The 18,605-nt window shown below is 36.8% G+C and overlaps 1 protein-coding gene across 6 annotated transcripts in view; it reads left to right on the plus strand.

Annotated features, from left to right (window-relative positions):
• Window positions 1-18,605, plus strand: part of STK33 (serine/threonine kinase 33) — a 175,423-nt gene that overhangs the window by 128,803 nt on the left and 28,015 nt on the right. For all 6 annotated transcript variants that reach the window (XM_078433185.2, XM_078433186.2, XM_078433187.2 and 3 more), the window contains one exon: window positions 16,926-17,132. In XM_078433185.2, coding sequence (XP_078289311.1) covers window positions 16,926-17,132 — 207 coding nt within the window. The remainder of the gene's footprint in view (window positions 1-16,925; window positions 17,133-18,605) is intronic.

Here is an 18,605-nt window from a genome sequence, read left to right on the forward strand (position 1 = left end):
CTGAGATTGGAGATTTCTAAATACACATAGGAAATATTGCTAAGCAGTATTCATCTATGAAGAAATTATTGTACATCTATTATTTTCTAGACACTGTGCTAGGTACTGGAGATACATGATATGTGTACCTTGCAGTGGTATTGTCGCAAGGTGATGGTGGCTTGGACAGGGTGGTAGCAATAGAGTTGGAGAGAAATACATGTGACATGTTTTTTAGGTATAATTGACAGGACTTGGTGGTGGATTAGATGAGGAAAGAGGTTAAGGGAGGAGTCAAGGATGACTTCCAGATTTTTTTTTCCTGCGGGGAGGATGGTGACTCAAGAGTTCCATATTAGATGTGCAAAGCTTGAGACACCTAGCATCCAGGTGGAAATATTAAATAGATCATTGGATATGTGAGTGTGGAGCTGGGGAAGTCCAAGCTGGAGATAGAAGTTTGGGAATCATGAGTATATAGATGCCATGTAAAGTCATCGGGCTGAAGAGATAAATTAGTAAGAAGATACAGATAGAAAAGAGAAGAGGCCCCAGCACCCTGCCATGAGACACTACAGCATTCAGAAGAGGATCAGCTAGCAGTGGGGGCTATGGAGGGATAGCAGGTAAGAAGAGGAGAAAATCGTGAGAGTGGTGCCAGAGAAGTTAAGTGAGAGGATTGACAAAGTGAGAGCTTAGCTCCCAGGTAAATGCTGCTGAGAGGTCAAGGCGAGATGAGTTTCCATTAGACTGGCCAACAGAGGGGTTGGTGGTGACCCAGGTCAGTTTAGATATGTATCAGAAATTTATAGTGATATCACTGTTCCTTTCAATTCTCTCATTTTCCTTTGGCAATTTGTAATCATTTTTTTGAATAATATTTTTTTTTCCTTCAAGGGCTCAGAAACTAGTCTTCACTGAAAGCTGATTTCTATCTGCCCTCTTCTATGAATGTGTTGATCTCTGAAATGCTTCTGTGCAATAAGTTTTTCTGGCCTGAAGTAATTGTGCAAATGAGCTAGCAGCTAGATCATGGCAAAACTGTTCTGAGTAGATTTGTAGTACAGCAAAATCAAAAACTGTAAAACAGATGGTGTGCCTTAGAAATCTATCTCTTTTCAGCATCACACAACATTCGGGTTTGGCCATTTAATTATTTGTTTTCTAATTAGTACAACTTTATTTCTGGCTTTGGTCATTTTTCCAGAAGTCTCCATTTTTGAGCCTCTGTAACATTTGTCTCTATGTAGTCTTTGCCAAATGGGTAGAGAAGTGACAGATAGCGTGTACTATATCAGACTACCCTAAGGAGTTCAGTGTATGAAGTTTGGAATATGGGGATTTCATAAACTTCTGAAAGGCAAAAAGACTCTTTTCTTCTTAGCTACTTGAAGTCTTCCTATAATTCATATCCTCTGTTTGAGATAATCTAAAAAGAACACGTTACTTCTCTCAGTACCTGGCTGCTTTATAAGCAGAGCTTATCTTTTGCAATATCTAACATGTAGAGACATTTTTTCAAAGAGCTTTATTGGATAAAAAGTTTTTATGGTTCAGCCTATGTATTGTGCATTTTGAAATATGGTATATATCTGAAAAGTATTCTGAGAAAAATAGTCATGGTTTCTCTATGTACATTTAAGTGAATGGAACTTAAAATAAATACATTTGTCATCCTGATTTCAAAAGTCAAAGATTAGATGTATGGAAAACCAGCCCAGAAATGCTTTTCCAACATAGGAAGAGTTTGATGATGTCTCCTACTGCCAGGAGTGTGCCTGGGATCCTCTCGTGTCTGTTTCTTCCTTTCTGTCCTCTTTACTCTCAACAGTGGTTCAGAAGTTTACTCCTTATTGGGTAATTACAGTTGCCACTTGGTATTCCTTCAAGCCCCCTTCTGATAACTAACACCAAGTATTTGCATGTTTAACACGTTTCCAAGGTATTTTTAATGCCTACTTATATTTAAGAACCCAGCTATAATTTAAGGAAACATTTTATTCTATGGCTTGTCATAAAGTAGTTTCCAGATCTGAGCCCTGTTGGTATTCTTCATACATTCAGTAATTCCTTTGACCGAGTGTGTGTGTGTGTGCCTACCATGTTAGGCTAGGTAATAAAATATAATTGAAGATATATAAAGATATATAAAAATATAATTAAGGATAGATAATCTGATATAGGGAACTTAGAATCTGGTAAGGGAGACAAGCTATGTGTAAGATACAATACAGGGAAGAAAATGATAAATGACATAAGAAATTGCCAAATGACCAGAGGTATAGAGGCAAGCAAGTGTAAAATAAGGAAGTTCAATTTGACTGGCAGATAAAATGCTTGAAGGAAAGAAGTGGGAAATGAACTTTTAAAAAAGGAAAGAAAATTGTGACAGGACGTGAATCCCAGTCTAAAAAAGTTTTAACTTGCTGTCATAGATAGTTGAGAACAACGTATCCTCTTTGAAATGAAGGAAATTATTGTCATAGTGCATCAGTCTTGCAAGGTGGCTTTTTAAAAATGGCACAGCAGTCATTTAAATGTCTTTATTGATTTTAACAAGTATCTTTGGATTTTAATCCGTCAGCCATTATAGGGGTACAAAGATAAGTAGAATGCAGCCTCTCGCCTTGAGTAATTTACCACAACGTACAATGTACTTTTGCTTTATGGTCAAACTTTGTGAAGGCACTTGTCATCAAAGTGTGGGGGCTAATTTTAAAATGTTTTTTCTAGTGTGTGAACAAGACCCTTGTTCATTAATTTACAAGCTGTTATCCAGGTTTTGATCATCAGCTTTTGACCTTTAGCCTTAACATACACACTCTAAGTAAGAGAGTGAAACTTTTCTGATGCCTAATTGTTGGGCATTTTTTCTCTACTGTATATTTTCATCCCAATATGTTAAGACTCTTACCTTTATTTTACTATATTTAGTTATTCTTAAATTGTGAATTACCTTATGTGTATGAATATGTTGAGGCCCTATTTAATGAAGGTTTTTATGAAAATTATGTTACAAAGGAACCCATTAAGCAGGAGCCTTGGGGATTTATTCAATATGCAATGATTGATATACACTTAATAATTCAATAAATATTTATTGAATACTACTATGTGCTGTGGAGGACACAGGGACGAGTCTGGCACAGTCCCTGCCCACAGGTTGCCCACAACCTAGTAAAGGGTTTAAAACAAAAATACAGGCAGTGAATGAATATATAATAATGTGTATGTGTGTGTATATATTACACATAGTATATAATAACATGTATTCTTTATGTACAATATAACAGTGCTATATAATATTATATAATATGGTAAGATAAAACATATGATGTAGTAATGTGGTGCTATATAATGTAGTGGTAGTACTAAATTTTTAAGAAGAGAGCTAATATTCCCTTTAGCGGATTATGGAAACTACTTAAAGTGAAGGTAATATGTGATCTGACTCTGAAAGAATAGGTGAAAGTAGAAATTAATGTTACAGTCATGGTAAGAAGGAAGGGGATTCTAGATAGGAAGAACTTTACAAAGACAGAACTTTACAAAGACAGAAAAAAAATGTGTACTATGTTCAGAGAATACGAAATATAGTAGTAATTCTGTTTTTCTAGAACCGTAGAAGACATGTAGGGAAGTAGGGGGAAATTAAGCCATGAAGGCAGGTGAGAACTGTTTTGCTCTAGAACTTGACTTACCTGGAGAAGACTTTATTTTCAGCTTATTTGACAATGGGTTGCTAATGGAAGGCAATGAAGTACCCTGATCACAGCTGAACTTATGTGAGTTTCTTCTTTGTCCCTCTGACCCTTGTAGGGTAGTTTGGGTGGACTTGGATGAGGTCTGTGGTCTAGATTCTGAGGGGAGAATGCCTATTCTAATGGAGTGTCCTGCCTGAGATAGTAAGAAGCTGGCAAAGCCCTAGGAATACATTTGAGTTGAAGGTCTTGAGGGAACTTGGCTAAAAGGCAGAAGCAGGATCTTGATGGGGAGATAAAATGAGGATCAGGGTCTGAATGGAAACAGGATGGGCACTGGAGCAGGTCAGGGACAAGTAGCCAAGTGTCTGAGACTCCTCACAGGCCAGCTCCATCAGTTAGTGGGCTGGTAGATGGATTCCTGGCGAGACAGAACTTCAGGAAGAATAATCTGGCAACAGCGCGTGGTATGGTTTGCTTGGGGCAAGCAGCAGTTGGAGCACTGAAATAGGATGTGGGTGTGATGATGAAGATCGGAACTTGGGCAAAAAGAATGGAACAGAGAGGAGGGGAAAAATCAGACATTGGGAAGAAAATCAGCACAATTTTTCAAATAAGTATGAATGTTAGGTAAAAGAGTACAAGGAATCAAACCTTTTTCGGGTGACTGGGAAAGTGGTGTAAGACAAAAAGAAAGTCTAGGAGAATTGCTGGTTTCGTAGATTGGAAAAAGAATGAGGCATTTTTTGGAATTGTATATTCAAACTTTTATTGTAATTCCAACAATATGTAAAAATTATGAATCTCTGAAGATCTTTGTAGGTCAAGCTTAAAAATTTTTCATCATAAATTTAATTTCAAAGGCTATAATGTTTTACAAATATTGACAATTAAAAATAAAACTAATATTGTTTTTTACATGTATAGGATATTCATCTTATCCATTTGTAAAAACTTATGAACTCTTTTATAACAGAAACTTTAGGTTATTCATTCTTTCGTTTGAATTTGTATTTCTGTTCCACTTCTTTCACAGAATTTTATCCTTATATATATTTTTACTTGAAAGGTTTTTATTAATCATCCTATCATTTGTCTCATTTTCCAAAAAAAAGATTCAAATACATATTTAATACTTTGTTTTTATTCCCTGTGATTTTAAGTTTTAAAAATTTTAAACCTTTAAATGTTTAAAAATTATTTAACAATGATTTATCATTATGTTTATTAATACATAATTGATCAAGAGAACGTAATTATAATTTGTTAAAATTATTAAGCATCACAAGTAAAATTATATTGGAAATGCATCTCTTTAGTGGATGGATGAAGCTGCATTTTTCCCCCAAACTGTTTATTCATCCATGATTGAATATTACTTACTGTTAGAGACAGCATTCAGCACCAATTGTATTGTTGTTTTAGTTTTTAAAGATACAGGCACCAAGGACCTTACATAAATAAGTAGATGGGAATGGAAGGAGTGTGTGTGTGTGTGTGTGTGTGTGTGTGTGTTTAATTTTTTAAAAATGTTTATTTACTTTTAAGAGAGAGAGACAGAGTACAAGTGGGAGAGGGGTAGGGGGAGAGGGAGACACAGAATCTGAAGCAGATTCCAGGCTCTGAGCTGTCCTCACAGAGCCCAATGCAGGGCTCAAACTCGTGAACCACAAGATCATGACCTGAGCCAAAGTCAGACACTTAACTGACTAAGCCACCCAGGTGCCCCGGAAGGAGTTTTGACATAGCAGTGTCACTCAGTTCTTTAAATCTGTTTGAGCTAATTGTCAAAAACCACCCAGGGAGAGGCCACTTCCAAAAGGCTCTGTTCCTTCCCAAGATGCTGAATTAGCACAGAACACTGCATCTTCTCTGAAGATTAAACCTAGAGTAACTTTAGAGAAAAACCTTATGATACAAGATTACAGAGAATACTATGAGAAATTCTTGGGAAAATAAAGGGTTCATTTGGAGCTGGTGTGTACTATTGGTGAGGTGGCAGCCAGGAGCCAGGATAGGAAGTTAAAACAGGAAGACAAAAAAAAATCCAAGTTCCCATTTTGCTTCTCTTCCTTTGCCTTGGGACAGTGATACCTGTCCCCTCACAGAGGTCTTAAGCAATAAAATCAAAGCAGCACTAAAGCCCTGTTTTGAGTGAGAAGCTAAAGAAAAGGGGTGGGAAGTGACTGGTGTTCAGCATTGACTCCTTACACATTGAACTCCAAGCTCCAGGACTGGTGGGTTATACTTTTATTTATTTTTTTAAGGCTTTAAGATTTTATTTTTTAACAAGTAGTTGCTAATATTTCAGTGTTTTAGCAGGCTTTCCTTTCTAGCCATTTAATTTTCTTTATGCCTCTCCACCAAGTTGTTTTCCTTCCCTTACATTTTGGTGCACAGAATTGAATATGCCTACCAAGGCTAGAAAACATTGACACTTTAACTTGTTAATCTTTCTCAGTTCTTTGGATACACTTATGCTGCCAGTAGCTTTCTGGAGTCCTCCATTTGGGCACAGTACAACTCACAGACACTATACCATTTTTGTGTGCCTCCATCTTTACCGGACCAGCCTTCATCCTAAGACTTTTCTCCAACAGTAGCAAGATGGCTGCCACAGTCCAAGCATCACCTTCTCACATGACAGTATCTCAAGAAGGAAAAAAGGGGACAAAGACATAGTATACATTTCTCCAGTTTTACCAAGGAAAAAACTTTATCAAGATGGCACCCAGATAAATTCTCATTATTTCTCACTGGCCCAAAGTGAATCACATGGGCCATTCCTAGGTCTAGGAGAGGATGTGGAAATGAGTATCTGGCAAAAATGAATGGGATGGCCAAGACTGAAGAAACCCATAACTTATCCTTTTGATCTAGACATATCCAAACAAACAAACAAACAAACAAAAAAACAAAAAAAGTCAAAGTACTCTTATCAAGAAAAAAGTCAGGAATAACTTTTAAATAGGTAACCAACATTTTCTGACCCATTTCCCCTTGAAGAATGACAGGTAGCATACAGAGGTGAACGATTTTCTTGATTTAGAAATTTGATGGAGATAATAGAGAATATGGGACAGTGAGAAAGTTGAGGTGGGGGAAGAGATGATTTTCACTTTGGAACATACAAACTTTGAAAAGCCTGTGGTGCCTTGAGGTGGATGTGTCCATGCAGGTGGGGTGAGAGGTGGAGCTAGATCTTAGCAGAACGCTGTGTGCTGGAGAGAGACCTGAGAGCCATCTAGAGAAAGTATATAGAGAGAGAAGACAAGAGGAATGAGTATGGAATGCCAATATCTGAAGGATGAGAAAAGAAATTTAGACCCTGGAAGGCAGTTCACAAACATAAGATACTCAGAGACAAGAGAAAAACCAGGCCAGGCTAATATAAAAATCCAGAAAAGTTTTCAAGAAAGGACTGCTAAAGAGAGTCAAATACTGTGGAAAAGTCAAGTAAAATGAAGGGGGAAAGTGTCAGCGATGCAAGGTTATACTTTTAGGAGTACCTAAGGTCATTTCTCCTGGGAGAAGATTGATAAGGATGAAGCCCTGGACTGAGGACTAGCTTGGAGGGGGCTTGTTTTTGGTGCTTAGGGTTCTTACCCCTACTTTTCCTTAAACTCCTGGGCTGAGGACCTGGATTTGGCCTTAGAACCATACACTGTCCTCCCAAGGACAAGTATTCCCTGGGGAAGATGAGATCACAGACCAAGTTTCAGACACCATTAGGAGAGTTTTGAATAGGCAGTCCAAAATTTGAAAATCAACAAAGTGAGCATACTAAAAGAGATAAGGGAAGATGTTAATAATATGAAGCAAGTATATGAAATAATAAAACAGAACCAAGTAGAACCATTTAAGTATAATAGTTGAAATACAGAATGCAATTATATAATTAATAGTGAAATGAGTGCAGCTGAAGAATGAATTTAAAAACTAGATGATCAGATTATAGAACTTTACAGAGGGAAGCAGGAAGATACACAAATTGAACATACAAAAAAAAAAAAAGAGAGAAAAAAAGTTATGTGGAGTTAAAAGTGCCCAAATTCATATAATAGGAATTTGACAGGAAAAGTGAAAAAGGAGGAGGAGAAAATCTTTAAAGAAATAATAGAGATAAAATAATCGGCATTAAAGAAAAAAGAAAGATTTCAGATTTCAACAAATGGAAGAATCCTAAATAGGAGAGATAAGGAAGAACTGACAAAAGAGGCATAGTGAAATTTAAGAACATCAAAAACAAAGAAAAAACTCTAAAAACTCCCAGAGAGAAATAGCAAATCATATGAAAAAGGGCAAGAATCACATTGACATCTTACTTTTGGGGAGCAACATTGGATATGAGCATAAATCGAGTAATATTCTAAATATATTAAAAGACAAAGAACTTTGGGGTACCTGGGTGGCTCAGTCCGTTAAGCATCAGACTTGATTTTGGTTCAGGTCATGATCTCATGATTTGGTGAGTTCGAGCCCCGCGTCAGGCTCTGGGCTGATGGTACAGAGCCTGCTTGGGATTCTCTTGTCTCCCTCTCCCTCTGCCCCTCCCCGACTTGTGCTGTCTCTATATCTCTCAAAATAAATAAATAAACTTAAAAAAAAAAGACAAAGAACTTTAACTTTGAATTTTGTATCCACCCGAATTATCATTCAAATGAAAGGAATTATACAAATATTTTCAAATATACATGGAACCGGACACCTGGGACTTTTATGACGGTGGTCATATGGCAGATTGGTGGGAAAAAGAGAAACTGTTCAATAAATGGAGCTGGAATAAATGGTTATCCATATGAAAAAAATGGATAACCTATCCATTTTTCCTATCTCACATCCTATCTCCTATCTCACATCATAGACAAAAATCAGCTCCAAATGAATCTAAGACTTAAATATTAAACACTAAAACTTTGAAACTTTTAGCAGAAAATATAGAAGAAAAATTTGGGCGCCTTGGAGGGTATAGGAAAGGATATTATTAGCAAGATAACAAAGGCACTAACATAAAAGAAATCATGGATAAACTTGACAAATATTAATCTTCAGAACTTTTCTGTTCATAAAATAATACTGTAGGTAAAGTTAACAGGTTATAAACTAGGAGAAAAACTAGATTTTTGTAACCCAAATAATCAACAAAGGGTTAATATGAAATTTAGATAACTTACAAATCAATACAGAGAGGGCAAACAACCTAGTAGAAAATGGGCAAAAGACAGGGCCAGGCATTTCATGACAGATGACCCACATTTGGCTAATGAACATGTGATAAGATATTCAATTGCATTAGTGATCGGGAAATACAAATTGAGACTTCAGCGAGGTAAACCAAAAATTAAGAAATCTGACAATATTAGGAGTTGGAAAAGATGTAGATAAAGTGTATCCCTTAATCATTGCTGGTGAGAGTATTTATTGGTACAAAGGAAGAAGGGTCTGACACCATCCTATAAAGCTAACCATTCATATACTCTACCACCAAGAAATTTCACTCTTAAGAATATACCCAAGAGGAACTCTTGCACTTATATACCAGGAGTATAGAAGTGTATATAGGAGCAAAATCCCAGAATCAGCCCAAATGCAGTTTGGTGAATGAATACATTGTGGTATGGTCTAACAATGGAATAATATATATTAGTAAAAATGATTAAACTACATGAAGGAATATCCGTGAAGCTATGAAATTGATCTTTAAATTCATCATAGCTTTGTTAAGACATAATCTACTTAACTACAAAATACACTGATTCTAAGTATATAGCCTGATGAATTTTTATATATGTATGTATCTGTGTAACTACCACCCAAAACAAAATATAGAACATTTCTATCCCCAACTAGAAAATTCCATTGTTCCCTTTTCCAGAGTGGGCTTACCACTCACCAGCAATGTGTGAGTTCTAGTTTTTCTCCTCATCTTCTCCAGTGCTTATTTTGTCAATATTTTTAACTTAGATACTTTGGAAGATATATAATAGCATCTCATTGTGGTTTTTTTTTTTAAAGTTCATTTAATTATTTTGAGAGAGACAGAGAGTGTGGTTTTTTTAATTTTATTTTTAATTTTTTTTTAAATTTACATCCAAATTAGTTAGCATATAGTGAAACAATGATTTCAGGAGTAGATTCCTTAATTATTCTGCACTTCCTGAATGACAAATGAAATTAACCACTTTAATTGTGCTTATTGGCCTTTTGGATATCTTCTTCTTTTTTAAATCTTCTTTTGTGAAACACCTGTTCAAGCTTTTTCCCTCCATCTTTCTATTTGGTTTTAGGTCTTTAACTTATTGATTTATAGGAGTTTGTTATATATTTTAGATAAATGAGCATTCTGTGACACACAAATAAATATATATACAATAATGAGAATTGGAAGAAGCTGACTTAAGAAAAAGAACATAGAAAAGATTACTGCCAATCTTTTGAAAAAGAATAGATCATTGGAAATTGGGGGTCTTGAAATAGATTCCCCGCAGACTATCCCTGCCTACACATCCCTTTGAAAGTCTTCATGTACAGCCAGGTGTACACAGTTTGAAGAATGTTGGTTTGGAATATATCGAGTTTGTTTTTATTTTTCCAGATTTACTGAGATATAAATGATGTATAATATTATATAAATTTCAGGTGTACAACATAATGATTTCACATATGTATATATTGCCAATGATTACCGCAATAAGTTTAGTTAAAACATCCATCAGCTCACATAGTTACATTTTTTTTCTTGTGATGGGAACTTTTAAGATCTACTGTCTTAGCAACTTTCAAATATACAATACACTATTGAAGGCTCCACAACACCTCTAGCTAGAAATTCTTGACAGGCAATTGGAAATACACTTCTGGCATAGGATAAATTACTAACTTTCTCAGGCTGCTTTCCCCTGAAGAATAGGAATATCAGCACTAAACCTTGTATATTCGTATAGTTGCTGCACGTGTAAAAGAAGATCACCGAGATGACTTTTAGGAAAAATTGTAAAGTGGCACACAGTTGCTTACTTCAGTGGTCATTATTACCTTGGGATGCTGCTGCCTTGGGCTCATCGAGACCCATGAGGATGAGTTTGGTGATTTTTCTGGGTGCTAGAGTTCATGTTGGTATCTGCAATTTACATTATTTCTTTTCTTGCTGTAATTTACATTAATTACTACTTCTATAAAGGTAATAGTTAGGATTATCCATGGTAAGTGATTTAAATGGTAAACAAAAAAGGAAAAGTAACTTTCTTCCTCCATCCCCCTCATTCCCTCTTACTAAAGATAGCCATTGTTAAGTCTCTATGCATTCTTTTAAAAAAATTCTATATAATTATATATATATATATATATATATATATATATATATATACACACATACGTTACACAAGCAAGTTCATATTATGCATGCTATTCTTTTCTATCTAATATATCTTGGAAAGATTTCCTTATTTTTTAAAAAGCAGCATTATATCCCAAACTATGGACACTCTATTATTTTCTAAATAGTCCACTATGAATATGAATATGGAACATTTAAGTTGTTTCAGACTGTTTCTGTTACAAACAATGGTGCAACAAATGTTCTTATAAGTATATATTTACTGTATTATCATGTACTGTATTATATCTATGCTGTAGATATGCATACTGTATTATCATATCTATAGGATAAATTCTTAACAGTGGAATTACTGGTTAGAGAGAATGTGAATTATCTATTTTGATAAGCTATTACTAATTTACCCTCCCATAAAAAGCTCAAGTAAATGAAGGTGGAGGGTGGGCTAGATGGATGATGGGTACTCAGGAGGGCATTTGTGGGGGTTTTTTGTTTTTTGTTTCATTTTGTCTTTTGTTTTTTAATTTTTTAATGTTTATTTTTTGAGAGAGAGAGAGACAGAGAGAGCATGAGTGGGGGAGGGGCAGAAAGAGAGGGAGACACAGAATCCGAAGAGGCTCCAGGCTCTGAGCTGTCAGCACAGAGCCTGACACAGTGCTGAAACTCACAAACCGTGAGATCATGACCTGAGCCGAAGTCAGATGCTCAGCTGAGTCACCGGTACCCCTACTCAGGAGGGCAGTTGTGATAAGCACTGGTGTTGTAGATAAGTGATGAATCAGTGAATTCTACTCATGAAACCAATATTGCACTGTATGTTAACTAAAATTTAAATTAAACAAATAAATTCCCTTTTGATTTCCTATGTGATCCAATAAAAAAAGCAAGTAGATGAGAAACCCTGTTTTCCCATGCCCCTACCAATACAGAGTATTGTCAAACTTAAACTTATGTCCATCTGTTAAGTGAAAATTGGCATCTCATTGTTTTGATTTGGGTTTTATTAATTTTGGGAAGTTGAACATTCTTCTATGTTTTTTAATAAAGTGACTATTCCACTTTCCTATTGAAAAAATTTATTCCTAGGTATCAACTATACTCAATTAAGAATACATATATATTGTTAGGAACATCACAAAATGACGAGTTCTGGCTATTTACAAGAAATAGAATGGTGACCAAAAGCTAAAGACCTCGAATGTTTTCTTTTAGCTTTGCCAATTTTATGTTTTGTATCACCTCACCCCAGCTCATGAATATTGTTCATTCATTCAGTTAAAAATACTCGTTGCATACTTATTGTTTACCAAATACTTAGAGTTGCCGTCCTTGAGAAGTACGTTAGATGAGGGCATATGTTTGGGTCTCCATTTGTGGTCTTCATTTAATACTAAGGTTTTAAATCCAAATCTCAGTTTTTGCCAACGCTTCTTCTCCATGGGTGTTCATTTTCCATTTTTCAAAGTAAAACAGCCTCAGCCATCTGTTAGTTAAACAAGTGGAAATTTAGTAACCAAAAGGTTGGTGTTCTACTTTTGAAAGCCTCAGATTATTGGTCTGTTACTGCCGCCTTCTTGCCTCTTACTATTTCATAGTTGATGAGTTCAGTGTCTGACCCTTGATTCCCCAAGCCAGTAAAGGAAATTCAGAGGGTAGTGTCCTGATGGTAAAATCTACACAATCTACAGTGTCTGCCCTAATAATTCCACCCATCTTTGTTTTGGGTGGTTGGTTCATTTGTAGTTTCTATTGACCCTAGAAGGCTCATGACACATAGCCCTGGGTCACTTAATCATCGGTCAGTCCAAGAATGCGATGCAATTCCTCCTCCAACTGCTAGCAAGCAAGAAGAAGGTCATCTAGTAAGTTATTGACTGGACTGTAGACAACAGGGAAAGTCTGGAGTCAGTATCACTATTTGTGCCCTGTTTGGTATCACACATGAATGTCAGAAACAAGGAGTTAGAGATTTCCAAGTAGCATGTTTCGGAGGGAATAATGTCCTATCCTGAATCCTTTCTTTTCTCCACAGCTTCTTTGGAATGAGAAATAGGGTCATTTCTTTGAGTGCAAAAGCGCTCTACTTTAGGCATTTAGGGTGTCAGTCATCAAGCTCTTATGCATATGTATATGTGAACCAAGCATTTAAAAGATTGCTGGAGATACAGATTCAAGATAATCCAGGGAATCCTTGGTTTGTATAGTAGCACAGGACCATAAAAACAACAATGCAGGTTGAAAGAGCAAAGTGATATTAATAATCATTGGGGAAAATTAGGATTGTTCCATGCACTTTAAAATTTTTTGTTAAACATTGAAAACTGTTGGTTATAATACTTAGAAAATGAAATGAAAGATAAACTGATTTTTTAGTGCATTGGAGTTTAAAACACTAGAAATATCAGAATTAAAGTATATATTTTTTTAATAAAAACATATCAAAATTAGCTTAAACAGTGCTTACCTTCTCCTGCTTGAATATAATACAATACAGAGGGAAGCATCTTTTTTACATTTTGGTGAGTTACAATACAATTTTCTAAGTTTGGGTCAACTTCCAACTTTTTATCATTTGTGCTTTCAATGTCATAAATTATCTCTGAAAATTCTTTAAATGTCACCTTCTTTGCACAGTCTCTGGGGCACCTGCATCGTTTCTGCACACCACTTTCCTCCCATTTATGTTTATAAGTTTGCCTTCACCAAGTTCCTTGGGTTGCATGGCTAGGTTCTCTCAAATGGTGCAGTGTCCATGCTTCCAAGGTCAGCTGCTTCTACTATTGCTCCACTGACATTTGATTCAGATTCCACTTCCAGCCTGATCCCCTTTCATTTATTTGCTACACCTTCTTCTTAGCTGGCAAGTTCACTGGGAGGCAAGGAGGCAACACAACTGCATGCTTTGCTGCCTGTGTGTGAACTGAATAGCAGATGCCCGGTGCCCCGTCACGACAGACTGGGAAAGAAGTGGCATGATCCGTCACTGATCACAATGCACATCTGTAATTTACATGGTGATTGTGGATTGAAGAGCTAGCAGTGAAGTTTGAACTTCATGTAATTAGTGTTAGTATACCATGGTGACTGCAGTTTGAACTGGGTTGTTGGGTGACTGATAGTATTTAACTAAGTCATGATGATTGAAATTCATACACATCAGGACTGTGCAAAGCAAGGACTGCTTGAATAAATGGGCTATCACATGGTGCTAATTGGATATGACTTCTGTAGTCATTACAGTTTTGTTGGGTATGCTGGTTGTACCATGGGCTCATTCTTTCTAAGGCTTTTTGGAAGTGACTTACAGAATGCAAATGTTTAATTTGCTATTTATATCAGGACAGACTAAATTATCCTGTGGTAACAAATGACCCCCAACTCTCAGTGTCCTTGATGTCTTCCATCGCACATTGGCTGGGAGGAGAGGAGGAGGTTTTGTTTTACTTTGCCCTCACTCAGGGATCCAGGCTGAGGGAGGCTCCATCTCTCTGCTTCTGTAGTTACTCACGAAGGAATTGGGGATATGATACGTTGCACACCATCTTTTACAGTTTCCACCCAGAGGTTATATATACTATTTCCAATAACATTTTACTGGCCCAAACAATTCACATGGTCATATCCCAGAAGAGGAAGAGAGGCAGAGGTCTACAACATGCCTAGAAGAAAGGAATGTTAGGTGAGCAGCCTTTGTGACTACCATAGTATCTAAAGAGTTACCTTATAGAAAGTTTATCAGGGAAGGGCAATTGAGGACTGGAAATACAGACATAGATAATATCAGATTGTCTGTCTGCTAGTGAAAGAATCAAGTTGAGGCAGAGTTTTGTCTACTAGCATTCGAGGAGCTGATATTGTAATTACATGAAAATTGGGGCTAAAGATCAGGATGAAACCAGGAAGTTGTAATAGAAGCTAGATGGATTATAGGGATCAAACAGGGCTGTTGGCAGAGCCCTGGAGGTCAGAACTCATTCAGATGAGAGATCAGAGACTCTACCATTGTAGACAATCCCAACTCTTTTACTGAGACTCCTTCCGTACTTCATCTGAATTTAAGATGACAACATCTTTTGAAGTTCTGGGATGCTTGACTAGAGATGACTCAAATTGAGCCTTGGAGGAAATGTAGGCTATGGGTTGGCAGAAGGCGTGGTGAAGGAATTCTGGGAGTGAACGGGTAGAGGATGCTATGGGTAGTGTTTTATCAAAAGCAGGATGCTAAGAAAGTGGTAAGAATATAGAACTTCTTAAAACAGGATGAAATAGAAGAACCATGGGGAATTAATTGCATAATGATCCTCATTTCGTTGTTACCATTCCATACTTAATGTGTGTTTGTGTTTTTAACCACAAGTCTGTTAAACTCTACAAATCCTCAACAGGGTGCTCAGATGGCTGCCCTTACACTGCCCTGTTTCATAGTATTTGGTGTCACTGATGCTTGCATCCACTCACATACCAAGTTAATGCAGAATCACTCCATAGCTGTGCCCACACCTGAATTTCCCATTTTAATCCAAATGTGATCCAAACTTGTCTAAACTTTCTCTACTAGTCTGAGTTAGGAGCAAAAATATTTAAGGCATTCCTACTCTAGTGGGAGCCATTTGAGACTACATTCATGTATTTCTTGGCACGAAGTGGAATATTATATTTGAGAAAAACATTGTTAATATAAAACAGTCAACTTTGGTATGGGATAGTCACATCTGGGATAAAAGCAGTGTGCTGAATTAGTTATACTCAAATGACCACATCATATTGAAATCTTCCAGTCAAATAAAAGCTTTTATTTATTTTATTTTATCTTTTATTTTATTTTAAAATTTTTTTAGGCGTTTATTTATTTTTGAGACAGAGAGAGACAGAGCATGAAGGGGGGAGGGTCAGAGAGAGGGAGACACAGAATCTGAAACAGGCTCCAGGCTCCAAGCTGTCAGCATAGAGCCCGATGCGGGGCTCGAACTCATGGACCGCGAGATCATGACCTGAGCCGAAGTCGGACGCTCAACTGACTGAGCCACCCAGGCGCCCCTCAAATAAAAGCTTTTAAATCAAAAATCAAATATCTATATTCTTGGACACAGTGATATTTTTTGTTTTTGTTTTTTGTTGTTGTTTATTGTATTGTATATTATTTGAAATGACAATAAAGAAACCCCAAAAGCAAAAATGTCCAATGCAAATACAGACAAAATCCATTTTAAAATAAGATCTGCTGAGGGGCTCCTAGGTGGCTCAGGCGGTTAAGTGGCTGACTTCGGCTCAGGTCATGATCTCGCGGTCTGTGAGTTTGAGCCCCACGTTGGGCTTTGTGCTGACAGCTCAGAGCCTGGAGCCTGCTTCGGATTCTGTGTCTCCCTCTCTCTCTGCCCCTCCCCTGCTCACACTCTGTCTCTCTCTCTCTCTCTCTCTCTCTCAAAAATAAATAAACATTAAAAAAAAAATTTTAAATAAGATCTGCTGATAACAAAGTGTCTCTCCATGAAATGGCATGAGATAATACAATTTTGAGGCTGTTTCACAGTGTTTACTCAATTGAATTTAGCATTTCTACCTAGACATTTTGATATTATATAAACTTGTCCTTAGTGTTGGACCCACTAGACTTGGGGCAAGTTTTTTTCATTCTTTGCATTTCCCTGTTAGTTTTCTACAAATAGCTCTAGAAGGGGGTCTTGCCCCACCTCCGAACCCTAACGGGTTGTACATGAGATCAGTCAAGAGGTACGAGCCATGTCAGTGCAGGAAGTATGCTCCAAAGGGCATCAGAAGTTTTGTTATTTATTCAGCATTATAGTTTTTCCATGCAATTTACTGGCTTTAGGGAAATATATTACTAAAAGATGTAAAAATCTCAATTTTCTAAACGGTTTATAACACCAAAAATTCATTGTTGATATTAGGGCAACACACTTTCTTCAGCAAGACCAACCAATGTGTTAGAAATGATGAAACAATGGAAAAATAACCCAGAAAGTGATGAGGAAGACACAACACATCCAGAGAAAAACTGGTCCATTCAAGAAAAGTTGAAAGGTTACCAACCGAGCAGAACCAGCGGAAATGTCCAGAACACCAGTAGCACTTCAGATGAAGAGGAGGAAAAACAGGTAGGAACCACACAGCAAGTAGGAAGAGCAATTACTTCATTTCTCCAAACTGTAAAATACCCTCACAACCCTTGGAACAGTTTTTGCAATTCTTTTTTGTTGTTGGTTTGTAAGGAAGGGCCTACATGATAAAGCAAGTGAACTTCTTTCCTCCCCTGAGACTGTCATGGTTTAGCAGTGTGACCTACGTGTTTATTTTAAGATCTGTAATTATGTAGGGCAGGGGTCTGCAAACTGTTCCCATGAAGGAACAGAGAGTAAATATTTTAGGCTTTGTGGGCCATAATAGTCTTAGTCTGTGTCACAACTTCTCAACTCCGATGTTTTAGCATGAAAATAGACAGACAGCAAATGAATGAGGGGGGCCATGTGGCAACAAAACTTTATTTACAAAAACAGATGGTGTGTGATATTTGGCCCATGGGTCAAAAGTAGTAATTTTTGTGCTTTACCAGGCTATACAATTTGGAATGGGTTTATGTGTTACCTAGAAAAAGATATATTACATTATCCAATGATCTGTTTCCAATTTTATGATTAACTGAAACTGTTTATGTAGCTTTATCATTTTGCCATATTAGATCTGAGTAGCGTTTTATTCTTTTTGGTGAGTAAAATTTAGTAACAATTTAATATCCTAACGATTTACCCAAACCCTTTCTTCTTTTGTTTCTATGTTTGTGTGAAACAAAATGTATGTTCTATGTATGTTCTCTGTGTTTATTCTCTTCCTTATCTTGAGATCTAGTGAACGTATTTGAATTCTCTTTTAATAATTGAGTGTCCTGTCAGTGGGGACTGTGTTCACCTCAGGGCAACCCAGACCCCTGTGAGGAACTGTTGCTGGCTGGCTCCCTGAAGCATAGCATAGGTAGAGTGCAGACAAGGCCTGTGAGGGTGGACCCCGAGCTGCACCCAGGAAGGTGTGGCTTTGCTGGCCCTTACCCTCCCATGATATCAGCTTTGTTAGCACTTGCAGAAAGAGACTTGACATACTGAGTGATCTACTGGTTGATTTTGATTTACTGGTTGAGAACTTCTTCATCTACTTAATAGCAAATATCTAGATAATAAGTTTCACGTTCCATGACTCAGATGTTTCAAAATAATATTTCTAAAACCGTAATATAAACATAAGTTTGTTGAATTCCCTTCATCCTCTCTGGTCTGTTAATAACTCCTTCCATGTTTAGTAGCTGTGTGAATTCTATGTTGTTAAAAATAATACCCTAAAAACCCACATTTGCATTTCCATTATTGAACATAGTTTGCAGATTTTTCTATTGGCTGACTTGGCATTTTATACATACATATTCATATGCACGCACACATGCACACACATACACATACATGCATATACCATATACATATATGCAGTTGATCCTTGGATAATGGGAGTGGGGGAGTGCTGACCCCCATGCAGTCAAAAATTTGCATGTAACTACTGACTCCCCCAAAACTTAACTTCTAATA

The sequence above is a fragment of the Panthera onca genome, chromosome D1, assembly GCF_046562875.1.
Source record: "Panthera onca isolate mPanOnc1 chromosome D1, mPanOnc1 haplotype 2, whole genome shotgun sequence".
Lineage (NCBI taxonomy): Eukaryota > Metazoa > Chordata > Mammalia > Carnivora > Felidae > Panthera > Panthera onca.